This window comes from Plecotus auritus, assembly GCF_963455305.1.
Source record: "Plecotus auritus genome assembly, chromosome: 6".
In the NCBI taxonomy this organism is placed as follows: domain Eukaryota; kingdom Metazoa; phylum Chordata; class Mammalia; order Chiroptera; family Vespertilionidae; genus Plecotus; species Plecotus auritus.
The window spans coordinates 93,890,832-93,908,241 of NC_137773.1; the positions used below are offsets into that span (position 1 = coordinate 93,890,832).

The 17,410-nt window shown below is 52.7% G+C and overlaps 1 protein-coding gene across 4 annotated transcripts; it reads left to right on the forward strand.

Moving 5' to 3' along the window:
- Positions 1-2,068: 2,068 nt before the first annotated feature.
- On the forward strand, positions 2,069-15,662 carry HOOK2 (hook microtubule tethering protein 2). 4 transcript variants are annotated; one of them, XM_080676598.1, is made up of 22 exons: positions 2,069-2,248; positions 2,778-2,863; positions 2,933-3,005; positions 3,912-3,962; positions 4,077-4,209; positions 4,292-4,359; positions 4,713-4,775; positions 5,063-5,143; positions 5,236-5,396; positions 5,479-5,619; positions 6,841-7,042; positions 7,843-7,953; positions 8,052-8,139; positions 8,796-8,865; positions 9,756-9,893; positions 9,970-10,057; positions 10,245-10,279; positions 14,395-14,477; positions 14,561-14,661; positions 14,881-14,991; positions 15,060-15,131; positions 15,210-15,662. In XM_080676598.1, the coding sequence occupies exons 1-22, from the start codon at positions 2,204-2,206 to the stop codon at positions 15,357-15,359; spliced, it is 2,151 nt and encodes a 716-aa protein (XP_080532724.1). In that variant the 5' UTR covers positions 2,069-2,203; the 3' UTR covers positions 15,360-15,662. The 4 variants fall into 4 exon arrangements, with proteins under 4 accessions (XP_080532724.1, XP_080532723.1, XP_080532726.1 ...); XM_080676597.1 differs by having other exon boundaries at positions 14,558-14,661; positions 15,210-15,661; XM_080676600.1 differs by lacking the exon at positions 4,077-4,209 and having other exon boundaries at positions 2,083-2,248.
- Positions 15,663-17,410: the final 1,748 nt, after the last annotated feature.

Genomic DNA, 17,410 nt, shown 5'->3' on the forward strand with positions numbered 1-17,410 from the left:
AAGATTTGGAAACAGCCTAAGTGCCCATCAGCAGAGTGGATTAAAAACCTGTGGTACATCTACACAATGGAATACTACGCTGTAGTGAAAAAGGAGTTCTTACCATTTGCAACAACATGGATGGAGATGGAGAGCATTATGCTAAGTGAAATAAGCCAGGCAGAGAAAGATAAATATCACATGATCTCACTCATTTGTGGAATATAATGAACAACATAAACTGATGAACAAAAATAGATCCAGAGAGAGAGAAACATCAGAATGTCAAACCTCAGGGAAGGTAGGGGGAGGGTGGGGGTAAGGGAGAGAGATCAACCAAAGGACTTATATGCATGCATGTAAGCCTAATCAATGGACACAGACAACAGGGGGGTGGGGGCATGAATGGGAGGTGGGGAGGTAATGGGGGAATAAGGACACATATGTAATACCTTAATCAATAAAGAAATTAAAACTACAACAACATCAAAAACATCAAGATCTCTGAGGCTTTTGTGGACATTGGGGACCCCAACCTAAATATATGGTGATTCTAGTATGTCCCCAAACATTAGGCAACCAGGTCCTCTCACTAATACTCCCACCCTCCAGCCTCCATGCTAGTTCAGGAACAGCCCTAGTTCCTGGCTCAACTTCCACTTCTACCCGGGGCCAGGATGGCCCCGTTTCCCCCTATTGGTAGCATTCTTTCCTCGGGTGGGTGCGGGGTGCCGGAGCCAGCGGCAGTGGTTCCCACGCCCGCCGGAAGGCCGCCCAGTCCGGAAGCCAGCACAGCCTGCCGGCCCCTGTCCCCTTCCCCCTTCTCCCCCTCCCACCCCGCTCCCAGGGGCTGAAGGCTGAAAACAACATAGGAAGGGGATGTGGGGTGTAGACGAGCCTCCGAGTGGGTGCGTGCGGCTGCGCATCTGAGTGGGCTGTAACCGCGTGTCTGGTGGTGGAGTGACTGTTTGTGCGAAGCGGCGTGGGGGCTGTGGTCATCCTGCCTAACCCGCTCCGGCAGGGTTGGCGGAGCCGGACTCTGCGTTGGAGAGACCAGTGTCCCTCCCCTCAGACCTAGACCCACCCCCAAAGCAAAGCCCGCCCTTCCCTCCGGGTACAGCTAATAACCTCTAATTACTGCTCATTATGTCGCCCGCCCCTGGGGGGAGGGGCTTTCGGAGAACTCGGGCGTCGGCGGGCGCGGGCTTTACCACTCCTCCTAAAGCCGGGTCCACCCAGAGCCTGTTTCCTCGCCCCTGAACTGAGAATTAAAACACCACTTGCCATCTAGAGTCCTGGGGAGATTCCAGCCACTTACATATTAAAATCGCGAAGCGCGGGAACTGTATACCGTAGACACTCAATAAACGGTGGCTGCGATTTTATTGTTAACTGCTCTGGTTATCTCTTTCCTTTGATCCCCCTCCCTAGGCCGCCTTCCTGGGGTCCGAGCGCCCCCTGGTGGGCGCAGGGACCAGGGCGGCCTGGCCTGGGCTTTGAGACAGGAGGACCCAGGCCTGCTCGGAGCTCGGGGGGAGGTGAAGGTGCGGGGAAAGCTCAGTGGAGGACGGATCCAGGCTGGGCAAGTGTGTTTGTCCATCACCAGGACATCTGTCTGGCTAAATCATCCTGTCCTCGACCTAGGACCACATCCATGTCTCCTTATCTACCCCGGGGCAAGACTCCCGAGTCACCTCCACCCGGAAGACAGACCCCTTTAAGGTCCCCCCCCCCCGCCCACCGCTCCAAGTCCAAAGAATGTGTAATGGCCTGCCCCTTCGCGCAGAGAAAGGCTCGGATCGTAAGGTGATTTAGATAGCAGAATTTCTTCCAGCCGAAGGAAGGGAAGGGACGTGAGCGCGCCTCTATGACAAGGTGGGTAGTTCTGCCTCAGATGCTGAGGAACGATCCTGAGGTCTCCGCTACTCCCGCGCTCCCCTAAAGAGCAGGGTGAGACGGGAAGCGCAAGGTTGGCACAGACTGACCCCTAGCGGCAGGGCGGGCGCCCGAACGCTGCCCGGAACCAAGATGGCAGCCCTGGAGGCCTGAGAGGGCGCCGGGAGGAGATCACGTGTCCAGGGCGGGGCCTGGTGCCTAGGGGGCGGGGCGGGGCGGCGCTCTAGGCCGAGCGGGAGGTCGAGGTTGCGGGCGCTCGCTGTTGGCGGACCTGGAGGAGGCTGCGGTGGCCGGGCTCCGCGGCCGGGGTCGAATCCGATCGGGAACCATGAGCGTGGACAAGGCCGAACTATGTGTGTCTCTGTTCACCTGGGTAAGTCGAGGGTGGGGCCAGGGACAGGTGAGCGCCGGTTCTTCTCGCCCGGGGGCCCGGCCTTGGTTCGGCTCACCTTTCGTCCTGGGACTGGGAGGAGGAAGGGGGTCGTCGGCTTGCTGGGCCGATGGACTCTGGCCTGAGCACCCGCCCCTGTCACGTAGAAGGTCTGCGTGGACCGAACAGGTGAGGTCCCGCCCCTTCGTTACTGGGTCACGTGGGGCCAGGGCACAGGTGAGCTGGCCTCGTGACGCGTCGCCTGCGGGGAGCAGGTCATTTGGTTCCACCTTGGCCTGGTCGCGGGAGGTTTGAGGTTCGGAGGTGAAGTGAGGTCACGCCCCCTCCGGTCCCAGGTGAGCAGAGGCCACTCCTCCAAGGACCTGGCTTGCTGGAGCAACAGGCCAGCTCCTGTTAAACCGTTCAAGTTCAACTGTGTGAAGTTCCTGCTGACCGGAAAAGTCTGCAAAAGGGGATTGGTTCAGTGATCCCAGGCCCTGACGCTGCCTGTTGTGCTTTGCTCTTCCCACAGTTGCAGACGTTCCCCATCCCATCCCCCTGTACCAGCCCCCAGGACCTGAGCAGTGGCCTCGCCATAGCCTATGTGCTGAACCAGATGTGAGTGAGGCTGAGGGGGAGGGTCCCAGAAAGGTCTCCCAGCAGCTCATTCCACCTTCTCACCTCCAGAGACCCTTCCTGGTTCAACGAGGCCTGGCTCCAGCGCATCTCAGAAGACCCAGGTCCCAACTGGAGGCTGAAGGTGATAGGTGGACTCGACTGGGTTCAGACTGGTGAAGAGATGATCAGAGAAGGGTCAGATAGACATATTTCCTGGGTGATGGACAGACAGACCTGGTTAGGAAGAGGGATAGATGTCTGGTGATCAGCCAACTTTATTCCATTCATCTATCGAGCAGGCCTGGGAATGCAACAAGGAATAACAAAAACCTGCATGCACAAACATAAATGTTGACTTCCAATGGCAATATGTTGTAAGAAGACAATAAAGCAGGCTAGGAGTGAGAACAACTGGGGGTTGGTGGACAGTTACTCCAGATAGGCTGATCTCCGTGTAACATTTGGAGGAATGGTATTCCAGGCTAGGGAATAGCAAATGCAAAGGCTCTGAGTTGGGAATAAGCTTGGTGTGATTGAGGAATGGTAGAGGAATCTGAACAGAAAGCAAAGGAATGGTATATGAGATCATCAGGGGCCTGGCAGGCTGGGGCAGGGAGGTGGATTCTAAGTGCTGTGCAAAGTCAAGGAAGGGTTTTAGAAAAGGAAAACCTGGCTTGGGCTTGAAAAAGCTCCCCTTGACTGCTTCAAGAGGAATGGAAAGTGGAAGCTGGGCTAGGACTGATGCAGCAATTCAGGGAAGAGATAACAGTGGCTAGGGCCAAAGCGTGGTTGGACAGATGGTGATAAGTGATTGGATTCTGGGGACATGTGAACAAGATGAGCAGGTGCATAAAAAAGGCAGGCAGACAGATCAGGCCTAGGAGAAGGGACATTCAGATGGAGAATGAGGCCAAACAGGATGAGATGACCAGGGATTGGCAGGGGAGGTAGGAAAAAAAGGATGGGGTAGATAGATTCAGGGTGAGGGCTGCCTGGCCCCTTCTGGGAGGCTCTGGGACTCTGGACACAATTCCTTGTCTCTCCTCAGGTCAGCAATCTGAAGATAATCTTACAGAGCCTGGTGGAGTACTCCCAGGATGTGAGTAACTATAAAGGGATTTAGGGGTTGTATTGGGAGGAGGAGAAGAGTCTATGAGCCCCTGACACCCACCCACCCACCCACCCACCCACCCCTCCTCCCACCTGTCCTCAGGTCCTAGGACATCCCATTTTGGAGCAGCACCTCCCAGATGTGAGCCTCATTGGCCAGTTCTCAGACCCTGGAGAGCTCGGCAAGCTGCTTCAGCTGGTGCTGGGCTGTGCCATCAGTTGCGAGAAAAAGCAGGGTATGGGGGTTAGGGGGTCCCTAGGGGAAAACCCAAGGAAATCCTCCTCCCCAATCTCAGTCTCCTCAACCTTGACCCCCAGAGCACATCCAGAGAATTATGACGCTGGAGGAATCGGTCCAGCATGTGGTGATGGAAGCCATCCAGGAGGTAGGAGGGAGTGCCCAACGTGGCAAGGAGCCGCAGGGGAGGGGACATCTCCAGGGCAGAGGCAACTGGCCACAGGCTCTGCCCTGATGAGTCTGGCCTTTGCCTGGAACTCAGCTGGCCAGATTTCCCTGTCTCATATCTGCCAGCTCCTCCCAGCTCTAAGTCACCATCAAAGGGCCCGTCTTCTCTGTGTGCTGGACCCATGGCAGGGGGGCAGCCTTTAGGGTGGGATTATAGGGAGAAATGCCTTTGGGGACAGGAGGATGGAGAGGTTCTCAGGATGGATCATGGAGGCCTTGAAGGCTGCCCTCAGAGGGCCCAGCTCATCTCAGTGCCACCCCATTTCCCTCTAGCTCATGACCAAAGACACCCCTGATGCCTTGTCACAGGAGACATATGGGAACTTTGACAGCCAGGTAAGGGATGGGGCACCTGGTTAGGGTACCAACCCCATTACTGATTCTCTGAGCTACCTAAGTAGGAGGGGCTTGTGTTTTAGCCTGAAAACCACCCTCAGGGGCCTAGCCTCTTTTCCTGGGTACCCAGGATTCCCAAATGACCTTCCTCCAGTATCCTGAGGTCCCAGCTTTCTCCTAGATCCTGAGGGGTTCTTGAAACCCTCCTCTCTGCCCCTAGAGATCCCAGCCTCCTTCCCCCAGTTTCCTCCCCTCCATTCCTGAGTTCCTTGCTGCCCCCCTATCAGTCCCGCAGGTACTACTTCCTGAGTGAGGAGGCTGATGAGGGGGATGAGCTTCGGCAGCGCTGTCTGGACCTGGAGCGGCAGGTGGGGCTGAGGTGGGGACAGGTGCTTCTAGGGCAGGGTTATCTTGCATAGCCCCCTTCTCAGCTCTAGCTCACTGCATCCCCTGCCCATAGCTGGTGCTCCTGTCAGAGGAGAAGCAGAGCCTGGCGCAGGAGAACGCAGTCCTGCGGCAGCAGGTGGGCCAGCCAGAGGGCGAGGTCTCCATGGGCCTCACTGCCAAGAAGTTGCTGCTGCTACAGTCCCAGCTGGAGCAGCTGCAGGAAGAGAACTTCAGGTGTGGGCTGCTGGGGTTGGGGCCAGGCAGGTCAGGGGATTGGGGTGGGTGCAGTCCCCTCACGTGCCCCCCCAACCCCCAGGCTGGAGAACAGCAGGGAGGATGATCATCTGCGACGTGTGGAGCTGGAGCGGGAGGTCACTGATCTACAGCAGCGGAACCAGGCACTGACCAGCCTGGCCCAGGAGGCACAGGCCCTGAAGGATGAGATGGATGAACTGCGGTGAGTGGTGGGTCTCTGGGTCCCCACCACACACCCCCATTGCCAGAGTGCCCCTCTGATGCCACAGTACCTCTGTAACTCTGAAATGCCCAGTAGACCCGCATAATGCCCTCTAGACTCCATGCCATCCTAAACCCCACTGCACTGTTCTGGACTCTACCACATCCTCTGGATATCACCAAGCCCCCTGGATCCATGGTGTCTCCCAGGACCTACCCAGTGTCCCCCTGTTATCCCATATTGTATCACCCAGACCTCATAGCATCCCTGTGATCACAGCAAGCCCAGGGCCCCCCACAATGCTCCCCAGATCCCACTACCTCATTCTAGGTCTTATCTTATTTTTAAATCGAAACATCAATTTTTAGAGAGAGAGAGAAAGAACATTGAAACATCAGTTTTTGTTCTACTCATTCATGCATTCACTGGTTGTCCTGACTGGGGATCAAACCCGAAACCTTGGCACATCAGGATGATGCTCTAACTAACTGAGCGATCTGGCCAGGGTTCCCCAGCCCATGCCTCAGGATCCCATGGAGCCCTCCAGGACCCCACAGTGCAGTAATCTTGCCATCCCTTGTAATTCCCATTGTGCCCCCCATGACACGACTCTACGTGACTCCACAGTACCCTGGCAATCCCTTTGTACTTAGTGGGCCCCCACAGCACTCACCCCCTCCCTCGACCTCACTGCCTTCTGTAACCTCAAAGGGCTCTCCTGTGACCCCAGGGCACTTCTGTAATATTAAAGTAAGTTCAAGGACCTCATAGTGCTCTGGCCCCAAAGCTCTCCCATGGCCCCACCATTGCCCCTGCACCCACAGTGCTCACATCAACCCCACAGTCACCTCATGACTCCAAAGTGTCCTTGGGGCTCCTCAATCCCTCTGGGCCCCCATCATTTTCCCTGTAACCCCACAGCCATTCTGAGCCCCCATCATTTCCCCTGTAACCCCACAGCCATTCTGTGTCCCCACCACAGTGCCACCACTGAGCATCCCTGATTATGACCCTGGCTAGCATTGACACTTAGGCTCCCTTTATGCCCCCTAACAACTCCCAACAGCACCAGGTCTAGGCTGACCGTGATCTTCAAGACCCACCATCTCTAACTCAAGTGCCCCCAGACCGACATGATCCCTTCTGCCTTGAGGGCGTTGCATCCAAGCTAAACCCTGACTTCAGATCCCAGCCACCTCTCCCACTTGCCCCCTCCCCCAGACAGTCCTCAGAGCGTGCTGGGCAGCTAGAGGCCACGCTGAGCAGCTGCCGGAGCCGCCTGGGAGAGCTCCGGGAGCTGCGGAGGCAGGTGCGGCAGCTGGAGGAGCGCAACGCTGGCCACGCAGAGCGCACGCGGCAGCTGGAGGAGGAGTTGCGCAGGGCTGGCTCTCTGCGCGCCCAGTTGGAGGCGCAGCGACTGCAGGTGCAGCAGGGGCTGGGGTGCCTGGGAGCCTGTCCTTGTATCTGGGCCCTCGTGGCTCACTTCATTCACTTTGGGGACCCTCTCGTGGTGCTGAGCCCCTTAGAGATGAGTGGTCTCTATTGCTTATATAGGTCACGCCCTTTAGGCAGGCCAGCTAATCTCTAGGTCGTAGGCCTTGCTCCTTATCTTAAGCTCAGCCCCTCCAATTCTTTGAGGCTGGGTCCTCTGGCCCTGCCCCTTCACCTTAACACCGTAAAAAATTTTTATTTTTTTATTTTTTAAATTTCAGAGAGGAAGGGAGAGGGAGAGATAGAAACATCAGTGATGAAAGAGAATCATTGATTGGCTGCCTCCTGCATGTCGCCACTGGGGATTGAGCTCCCAACCCAGGCATGTACCCTGACTGGGAATCGAACTGTGGCCTCCTGGTTCATAGGTTGACACTCAACCACTGAGCCACGCTGGGCACTTGTTTTGTTTTTTTTTAATCCTCACCTGAGGGCATTTTTTCCATTGCTTTTCAGAGATAGTGGAAGGGAGGAAGGGAGGCGGGGGAGAGAAACATGGATGTGAGAGAGACACATCGACCGATTGCCTCCTGCACATGCCCCAATGGGAGGCAGGGAGCAAATCACAACCCAGTTATGTGCCCTTGACTGGGAGTCAAACCTGAGCCCCTTTAGTGCTGGGGCCGATGCTCTAACCACTGAGTACACCAGCCAGGGCCCTGCCCCTTTACCTTGAACTCAGTCCCTGCCCCTCATCGCACTCTGCCATCCTTACATGTCCCCTCTGTTCAGGTTCAGGAATTGCAGAGCCAGCAGCAGGAGGAGGCCATGAAGGCTGAAAAATGGCTATTTGAGTGTCGAAATCTGGAGGAAAAGTATGAGTTGGTAACAAAGGAGAAAGAGGTGAGGATGAGGTACCACCACACAAGCCCCAGCCTGCCCATCATGGGGTAGCCCACTCGAGTGGGCCTCAAGTGGTGTCTTGCACCCCTTCCCTCCAGCGGCTGTTGGCTGAGCGGGACTCACTGCGGGAGGCCAATGAGGAGCTGCGCTGTGCCCAGCTGCAGCCTCGGGGACCGACCCAGGCTGGTGAGTTTGGGGCCTATCCCGGGATCCTGGGGGTATGTGTGGCCTGGCTTGCTATTAGGGCAGGCAGAAAAGGCAGTGCCTCAGGGCCTGTCTAAGCTGGGAGCAGAACTAGGTCCTGCTGGAGAGACACTAGAGGGGCAGGTGATAAGGGCCGACAGAAGGCAGGAGCTGTCCTCCTGAGCTCAGGGTGGGCCAAGCATCATGGCTCCTTGTGGGGCTGGAGGCAATGGTGGGGGCGTATGTCAAGCCAGGTTTTTGTCTGCACTTGAGCCCTCTAAGATGATTCTTGGCCCCAGCTGGTTTAGGTCAGTGGATAGATCATTGGCCTGTGGACCGAAGGGTCCCAGGTTCAATTCTGGTCAAGGGCACGTACCTCGGTTCCAGGCTCCTCCTTGGCCCGGGCCCTGGTTGGGGCTCATGCAGGAGGCAACCAATCCTAATTGATGTGTTTCTCTCACATCAATATTTCTCTCTGCCTTTCCCATTGGTTTTTAGAGAGTGAAAGAGAGAGTTTCACGCTCTAAAAACCAATGGGAAAATATCCTTGAGTGAGGATTAAAAAAAACAAACAAAAAAAGATGATTCTTGGAAAGAGGATTTTAAGGATGAGAGTGGAGGCCGTGCAGCTACCTGAAAAAGTTTCTCACATTCTCCAGACCCCTCGCTGGATCCCACCTCTCCGGCTGTGGAAAACTTGGCAGCAGAGATCCTACCTGCAGAGCTCAGGTATCCTGGGGTCACTCAGAATTTTGGCCACACCCTGACCTGCCAGAGCCCACCCTCAGCCCCGTCCCCAATGCAAGCACCTACCATAACCCAGCCAGCTCAGTTCCCAAGTCCTACCTGGACTCCTAGACCCATCCACTCTAAATTCTGCCCTTACCTTTCCCGGGCTCTAGCCCTGTTGGTGGCTTGCCTCTCCAGGACCCATCCTCAGTGCACAAAATAGGTCCAACACATCTGGCTCCACCAGCCATACAAAAATCCTATGCCCGCCAAAACCGGTTTGGCTCAGTGGATAGAGCGTCAGCCTGCGGACTGAAGGGTCCCAGGTTCGATTCCGGTCAGGGGCACGTAACTTGGTTGCGGGCACATCCCCAGTAGGAGGTGTGCAGGAGGCAGCTGATCGATGTTTCTCTCTCATCGATGTTTCTAACTCTCTATCCCTCTTCCTTCCTCTCTGTAAAAAATCAATAAAATATATTAAAAAAAAAAATCCTATGCCCCAGCCCTGCCCATATTGGGTTCTGCTCCCAGGGCACAGCCCTGTCCTCAATGTAGCTCCTAATTCAGTGCCCTGTGCCCTGCCCAGGTGGGCTCTCCCATCCCAGCTCTTCCCATTCCTGCCTCTGCCTTCCCCACCGCCCCTTCCCTAAGTGTTCAAACCAGTTCCTGTATCCCCTCCCTCGCCCCTAGGCCCAGCTCCTAGCCCGGCCCACTTTGGTCCCCAGAGCTCCACTCAGAATACCTACGCCGGCCCTGGTCCCCAGGACTCTAGGCCTGCCCTAGGGTCTGGTTGGGCTCCTCCCCAGGGCCCTGTCCCTTTCCTGGTCCCCTCTGCCAGCTGCGGGGTGACTGGTCCTAGCAGCGTTCACTCCCTGGGGTCTGGTCCGCAGGGAGGCGCTCCTGCAGCTTCAGGGAGAGAACAAGCGCCTGTGCCAGCAGGAGGCGGCCGACCGGGAGCGGCAGGAGGAGCTGCAGCGCCACTTGGAGGAGGCCAACCGTGCGCGCCACCAGCTCGAGACGCAGCACCGGTGAGGGTGCGGTGGAGGGGGGTGGAGGCGGTGGAGACCTGCAGCGCAGGCACTGAGTGGCCACCTACCCCCGCAGGCTGAACCAGCAGCAGCTTTTGGATCTACGGGTCCAGGTGGAGGACCTACAGAAGGCACTGAAGGAGCAGGGGGGCAAGACGGAGGACGTGAGTGCCCATCTTCCTGCCTGGCCCTCCCTCCTGTCCCCTAATAACCCTCTTTTCTTTCCCCATCTGCTGTCCGATGCCCCATGCAGTCCATTGTAAGTACCATGGGCCCCGGGGTGACACCTCACCCCAGAAAAGGGTTGGGACCTCTGGACCCCACTCACCCCACGCCTCTTCTCTTCCCTAGCCCGCCCTACTGAAGAGGAAGCTAGAGGAACATCTGTGAGTCCCAGAGGGATGGCTCTCCTAGTGGTGGGGGAGGCTGGGGCAAAGGTATGGTGGATGGGGAGGTGTCATGGAGAGTCATTTGTGAGGTGAACCAGTCAGCAGAAATACAGACTGAAAGTTCAGATCTAGTGGGGCCTTAAAGGCCACGGGCAGCAGTAAAGACTGTTTTGGGGGAGCAGTGGAGAAACCACAGAGAGAATTTCATCAATGTAGTCTCACTTTGCTGAAAGTGATAGTCTTCTTTTACTTTTTACATCATTAAAAAAACTATTTTATTTTTTTAAATAAATCTTTATTGTTCAGATTATTACAGGTGTTCCTCTTTTTTTCCCCCATAGCTCCCCTCCACCTGATTCCCCAACCCACCCCATGCCCTTACCCCCGCCACTGTCTTCATCCATAGGTGTAAGATTTTTGTCCAGTCTCTTCTCACACCCCTCACACACCCTTCCCCCTGAGAATTGTCAGTCCACTCCCTTTCTATGTCCCTGATTCTATTATATTCACCAGTCCATTCTGTTCACCAGATTTTTTATTCACTTGATTTTTAGATTCACTTGTTGGTAGGTATGTATTTGTTGTCATTTTGTTGTTCATAATTTTTATCTTTACCTTTTTCTTCTTCTTCCTCTTCTTAAAGAATATTTTTCAGCATTTCATATAATCCTGATTTGGTGGTGATGAACTCCTTTAGCTTTTTCTTGTCTGTGAAGCTCTTTATCTGACCTTCAATTCTGTATGATAGCTTTGCTGGGTAGAGTAATATTGGTTGTAGGTTCTTGCTGTTCATCACTTTGAATATTTCTTGCCACTCCCTTCTGGCCTGCATAGCTTCTGTTGAGAAATCAGCTGACAGTCGTATGGGTACTCCCTTGTAGGTAACTAACTGTTTTTCTCTTGCTGCTTTCAAGATTCTCTCTTTGTCTTTTGCCCTTGGCATTTTAATTATGATGTGTCTTGGTGTGGTCCTCTTTGGATTCCTCTTGTTTGGGGTTTTCTGCGCTTCCTGGACTTGTAAGTCTATTTCTTTCACCAGGTAGGGAAAGTTTTCTGTCATTATTTCTTCTAATAGATTTGCAATATTTTGCTCTCTCTCTTCTTCTGGCACCCCAATAATTCTGATGTTGGTACACTTAAAGTCGTCCCAGAGGCTCCTTACACTATCTTCATATTTTTGGATTCTTTTTTCTTTTTGTTTTTCTAGTTGGGTGTTTTTTGTTTCCTCATATTTCAGATCTTTGGTTTGATTCTTGGGGTCCTTTGATCTACAGTTGAATTTCTGTATATTCTTTATTTCAGACAGTGTATGCTTAATTTCTGACTGGTCCTTTTCCATTTTTTTTGGCATTCTCATTAACGTCCTTGAAGGTCTCACTAAGCTCCTCAGAGGTCTCATCAAGTTTCTCGGTGGTTTTTAGAAGATTCATGAGTAACCTTATAAATGTGGTTTTGAACTCTATGTTCAGTAGTTTGCTTTCCTCCACTTCTTTCATTCGTGACATGTTTCTTTGTCTCTGCATTTTGCTGCTTCCCTGCGTTGATGGAGTGGTTTTCTGTGGTAGGTGACTAGTGGTTCAACCTATCACCTGAGGTAGACACTCTTGGTGCACCCCTTTGTGGGCTGAGTGCAAAGTCTTGGTGTAGTTAAGCCTTGATTGCTGTTGGTACACTGGGAGGAATTGACCTCCAGGCCAATTGGCTGTGAGGACCCGCTCTGTCTATAATGGAAGAACTGCTGTGCTGGAGACACGCTTATGGGGCAGGACTTGCTTCAGTGGGGCTTTGGTGCTCACTGAGTCTGCCTCTTGAATGTGCCACTTGTGGATGTGAGTAGTTGAAATCTGGTGTTGTCTCACACTGACCACTAGATACACTAGCGTCTGGATCTCCAATGGGGTGCAGGTCAGCTACTGTCTAAGGCCAACTAACAGGAGCTACAGCGAGAACTAAGTTTTTTCCTCTTTGCTTGGGGTTTGGAGGTTTTGCAGCTGACCCGGGCTGCAAGTTTGCTTGGTTAAGCTGCGATAGGGCAGACCATTTATATGCAAAAGCTGCTGCTTGGAGCTTGGGTGGGTTTGTAGATTGTGCGGGGCAGGGTCTCAGGGAGTCACTAGGCTAGGGCGTGGCAAACAGCAATGGCTGCCAGTCAGCCGTCTCTGGGTCTCCACGTTTCCAAGTCCCCATGTCCCGCACCCCAGCGCAGTAAACAATGATTGCTGCGCGCACCCCTGCAAGAAAGCCACCCTCACTTTCCGACCCGATGGCAGACAGTCCAGCTTCTCCCCATAGGAGTTTGGGTCCCCAGTGTCTCCCCAGAAACTGGAGTTCAGAGTAATCGGGAGCTTGTCTCCCTTCAGGTTGAAAAAAGCAGCGCTCCCAGTTGCCCGCCGCCAGCCCGATTCACGCGCCTCCGTACCTCAGCTTTTCAGCGCTTGTGCACATCTCAATGCTCTTTTCTCTTTTCTTCTAGTTGTAGAACTTCTATTCAGCCAGCTTTCCCGTGGTTCTGGGTGATAGATGTTTTGTCTTTTAGTTGTAGTTTTGAAATTGTTGTGCGAGGCAGCAGTTTAGGTGTTTACCTATGCCGCCATCTTGGATCACATTTATAGTTTAAAAACCAAAATGTATACCTCCAGTGTTCCCTCCTCCCCCCACCCCCCTCCCCGCCACCATTGACTCAGTTTCCACCCCATTCTACCCCCATTCCTATTAGTTTATTATGGAAATCCCTCCAGAGGATTTTTTCCTTTTCTTTTTTCAGTTACAGTTTGCATTCAATATTATTGTGTATTAGTTTCAGGTGTACAGCATAGTGGTTAGAGAATCATTTATTTTATAAAATGCTTTCCCCTCAAGACTTTTTAAAGCAAATACAAACAAATATGAATATTGATTTTAATTTTCAGTCCTTATTTACACAAAGGTAGTATAATATGAGCTAGTCTGTACTTGTTTTTCCTATTTAGAATGACAGAGAAATTTCTCCAAATAAATAATCATTATTTTTTATAAATATAGCAGCCTGGTCCTGGCCAGGTGGCTCAGTTGGTTGGAGTGTCATCCTGTGCACCAACAGGTTTTGGGTTCAGTTGCTGATCAGGACATGTATGGGAGGCAGCCAAATCAATGTTTCTTTGTGTCTCTCTCTCTCTCTCTCTCTCTCTCTCTCTCTCCCCCTCTCTCCTTCCTCTCTCTCTGAACTCAACAAACATATCCTTGGATGAGGATAAATATATATATAGCGGCCTGTGTCAGCGGGAGTCCATGGGAAACCTAGGCCTTACTGAAAATGATTTGGGTGGTGGCTTTCTCAGTTCTGACCAAGGATGGAATGTAGCTGAGGCTCACCCAGAGCACAGAAAAAGTTATTTCCTTACAGAGGCTGGATACTTGGAGGCATTAGAGCTTAATTCTCCTATAAAATTCTGGGCCAGAAGGGCTGGTCTGTAGCATTTTTTGTGAATATCATAGTGTATTTAACTTGTTCTTTCTAGGTATTTACAATGTCAAACAAAGCAACCAAGTGTAAAACCTTACATGTGCTTTGTTTCACCTGTGTGCAAATATATCACAAAAGTGGAACTGGTGACTCAGAGGGCACATGCCTTTGTGATTTTAGTAGATGTAACTATTAGATGTTATACTATGTTTCGCGTTCAATGCACAATAACAGTGTCACCTACAGGAAGTGTTATTAAGTTTTTTGTGTTTTGCCACTGGTGGCAAAGGGCACTAAACCTAGGTACAATTTGTAGTTAGCATTTCCTTTTGTTAAAAGAGATTTGCATTCTAGAAAGATCACTGGCTGTTGGGTGGAGAATGGAACTGAGGGGTTGAGAGTAGAACAGATTGGCAATGGGTAGTGGTGGCTGGATCAGAATGTGAGCTGTGAAATAGGAGAAGTGGACAGATGGGGGACTGGTCTATGGGTCACCTGACTAGGGGTCTGGAGGGTTGTGGTTCTGGTGGCAGAGGAGGCAGTGGGGCCAGAGCACACAGTCGCTCTGCTTGGGAGGCAGGCAGAAAGGCCTCTGTAGCCAGGCAGGGACACTTCCAGCCAGCTGGGAATGCCTTGGTTACCACCACTACTGCTTGTCCCCTGCCCACAGGCAGAAGCTGCATGAAGCAGATCTGGAGCTGCAGCGGAAGCGCGAGTACATCGAGGAGCTGGAGCCACCCACCGACGGCAGCAGTGAGCAGTGCTCCACAGCCCGATGGGTGGGGGCAGACCTGAGCTTGGCATGGACCTCAGGGGCCACTTTGTTCCCCCAGCAGATCGGCGAATCGAGGAGCTTCAGGACAGCCTGCAGAAGAAGGACGCAGACTTGCGGGCCATGGAGGAGCGGTACCGCCGCTATGTGGACAAGGCACGCACGGTGAGGATGTTGAATGACCTGCTGTCCAGCCTGCTGCCTCCCTTTGGGTCACACCTCCTACAGTTTGCACATCTCTGCCCCCACCCCGATGCCTGTCATACCGCATTATGGCACAGACTTTTACACCATAGCCATGAGTTGTCACACTCAACACACTCCAATGTGTCGAACAACCAGTGAAGCCAAGGTCACCTTGGCTGTATCTTTCCCAACCCCTAGGTCATACAGACTCTGGAACCAAAGCAGCGGCCACCAGGGGGGGTGCCTCCAGAACTCCATACCTTGAGGACACAGCTCCAGGAGCGGGAAGTCCGAATCCGACACCTGGAGGTGGGTGCCCTCATCTCTCCTCACTGCCCCCAGCATATCCAGGCCCTTGACTATTGCATCCTTGGCAGATGGACTTTGAGAAGAATCGAAGTCAGCGTGAGCAGGAAGAAAAGTTGCTCATCAGTGCCTGGTATAATATGGTGAGTGCACTGCACCAGCGCTGGAGTGTCGGGGCATCCCCTGGGCTCATCTAATGCCAACCACACCCCTCTCTCCAGGGCATGGCCTTACAGCAGCGAGCAGGGGAAGAGCGGGCACCTGCACATGCTCAGTCATTCCTGGCACAGCAGCGGCTGGCTACCAATGCTCGCCGTGGACCCCTGGGACGCCTAGCATACTTGAACATGCGCCCCATTGACAAGCATTGATGGACCTCAGGATCCTGCCCACCTGCCCAGCCAGTCAGGGCTTAATCCTAGATCCCCCCAACTCCCCCAGGGCTCAGCATCATGCCTGGGTCAGCTGCTTGAGAGCCTTGAGGTCATGACCTGTGCCTTTTGTTCTCCCTGGTGAGACAAGAGTACAGGACAGGGTGGGAGGCAGGTATGGGTCTGTTCTTTTTAGCAATGTGATTCTTACCCTTAATATTCTTCCTGAAGTTAATGAGCTGCCAGGGTAGAGAGAGTGATTTTATATTTGAGAAGAAAAATAATAAAGACTTTCAATCTTCCCTGGCTGGACTCTGGGCACTGAGGTGAGGGAGAGACGATGGGTCCAGGACTCAGACCACCACTTTTAAGAAAGGCCTGGCTTGTGGTCTTACTCAAGTGTGAATGACTGATAGTACCCAGTGAGAGGTGAGAGTCATGTCTGCGTTTGTGTAACTGTGCATGAGTGGTGGATTTTAAAGAAGCTTCAGACAAAAATCCCTGCCTTATGAAGCCATTATTTCCAATGAAGGGAGACAGACAATAAAGGAAATAGATAAAAGTTTTATGTGAGAAGTGCAATAGAGAAAAATAAAGCAGAAAAAAGTGATGGGGATGCAGGAGGTAGATTGCGATTACAATTTTTTTATAAATATTAATTTGAACCCTAGCTGGTTTGGCTCAGTGGATAGTGTCAGCCTGCAGATGGAAGGATCCAGGGTTCCATTCCAGTCTAGGGCACATACCTTGGTGGCAGGTTCCCTGGTCCTGGTCGGGATGCATGCAGGAGGCAACCAATCGATGTGTCTCTCACATCGATGTTTCTATCTCTCCCTCTCCCTTTCACTGTGTAAAAATCAATGGAAAAATATCTTTGGGTGAGGATTAACAACAACAACAAAAGTAATAATTTATTTGAGCCAAATTGACAGCATGATGGGGAGCAAGATCTCAAACGCTCCAGGAAGTGGGGATTTTTAAAAAAATATATTTCTTTTATTGATTTCAGAGAGGAAAGGAGAGGGAGAGAGAGATAGAAGCATCAATGATGAGAGAGAATCATTGATTGGCTGCCTCCTGCATGCCCCCCACTGGGGATTAAGCCCGCAATCCGGGCATGTGCCCTTGGCCGGAATCAAACCTGGGACCCTTCAGTCTGCAGGCCGATGCTCTATCCACTGAGCCAAACCGACTAGGGCAGGAAGTGGGGATTTTTAATAAAAGGCCAGCAAAAGAAGTCTAACCAAGGAATTGATATAATGTGAGCAGAGATCTGAAGGAGAGTAAGGAAGGGGCCATGTAGGTCTCTTCCGTAGGTCTCTGAGGAAGAGCAATCCAGCCAGAGGGAACACCATGTCAGAGGCCCTGAGATGAAACCTTGCTGGGTGGGTTAGAGGGATAGTGTGGAGTGAGTAAGGGGAAGGGAGGAGACCAGGGCAGGGAGATTGTTCAGGGCCTTGTGAACTGTGGAGAAGACTAGCTTTTATCCTAAGTGCAGTGGGAGTCATGGAAGCATGTTATCTAATTTGGGTGTTCATAGGCTCCCTTTGGCTGCTGTGGGAGGAACTGACTTGGCGGGGGCGGTTAAGGCCAGAGCTGAGAGACTAGGGCAAAGGTCACTAGTCCAGCTGGGTGGGTGCATAACAGTGGTGGGGGTCCTAGAGGAAGGAGAAATGGTTGGAATCTGGATACAATTTGAAGACCAAGCCGATGAGATTTGCTGCTGGGTTAGTGCGAAGGAGGGTAAGAGAAAGGAGTTGAAGATGACTTCCGGTTTTAGCCTCATCATCTGGAAGGAGAGAGCCAACAGAGAGAGGTTGGGGAGCCAAAGGGGCGCTGGTTCTGGGACATGTTATGTCCGAGATGCCTGAGAGATCCCTACCCTACATGGAGACAATGAGAAGACAGTTGGATCTATGGGTCTAGACACAGGGGAGGGATCCTGTGTGGACATCTAATACAGAGGTCATCAGCACATGATTGAATTAAGACCAGGAGCACTAAAAGGGTATCTGAGAATTCAGGGACTTGGCATAGAAAGGTTGCTTGTA

Excerpts from the sequence above, each read along its gene's own strand:
- HOOK2 (XM_080676597.1), top strand. The coding sequence starts at position 2,204 with ATGAGCGTGGACAAGGCCGAACTATGTGTGTCTCTGTTCACCTGG. Across the intron at positions 8,866-9,755 it reads ATCCTACCTGCAGAGCTCAG|GGAGGCGCTCCTGCAGCTTC; the intron begins GTATCCTGGGGT and ends TCTGGTCCGCAG. Across the intron at positions 15,132-15,209 it reads TCAGTGCCTGGTATAATATG|GGCATGGCCTTACAGCAGCG; the intron begins GTGAGTGCACTG and ends CCCTCTCTCCAG.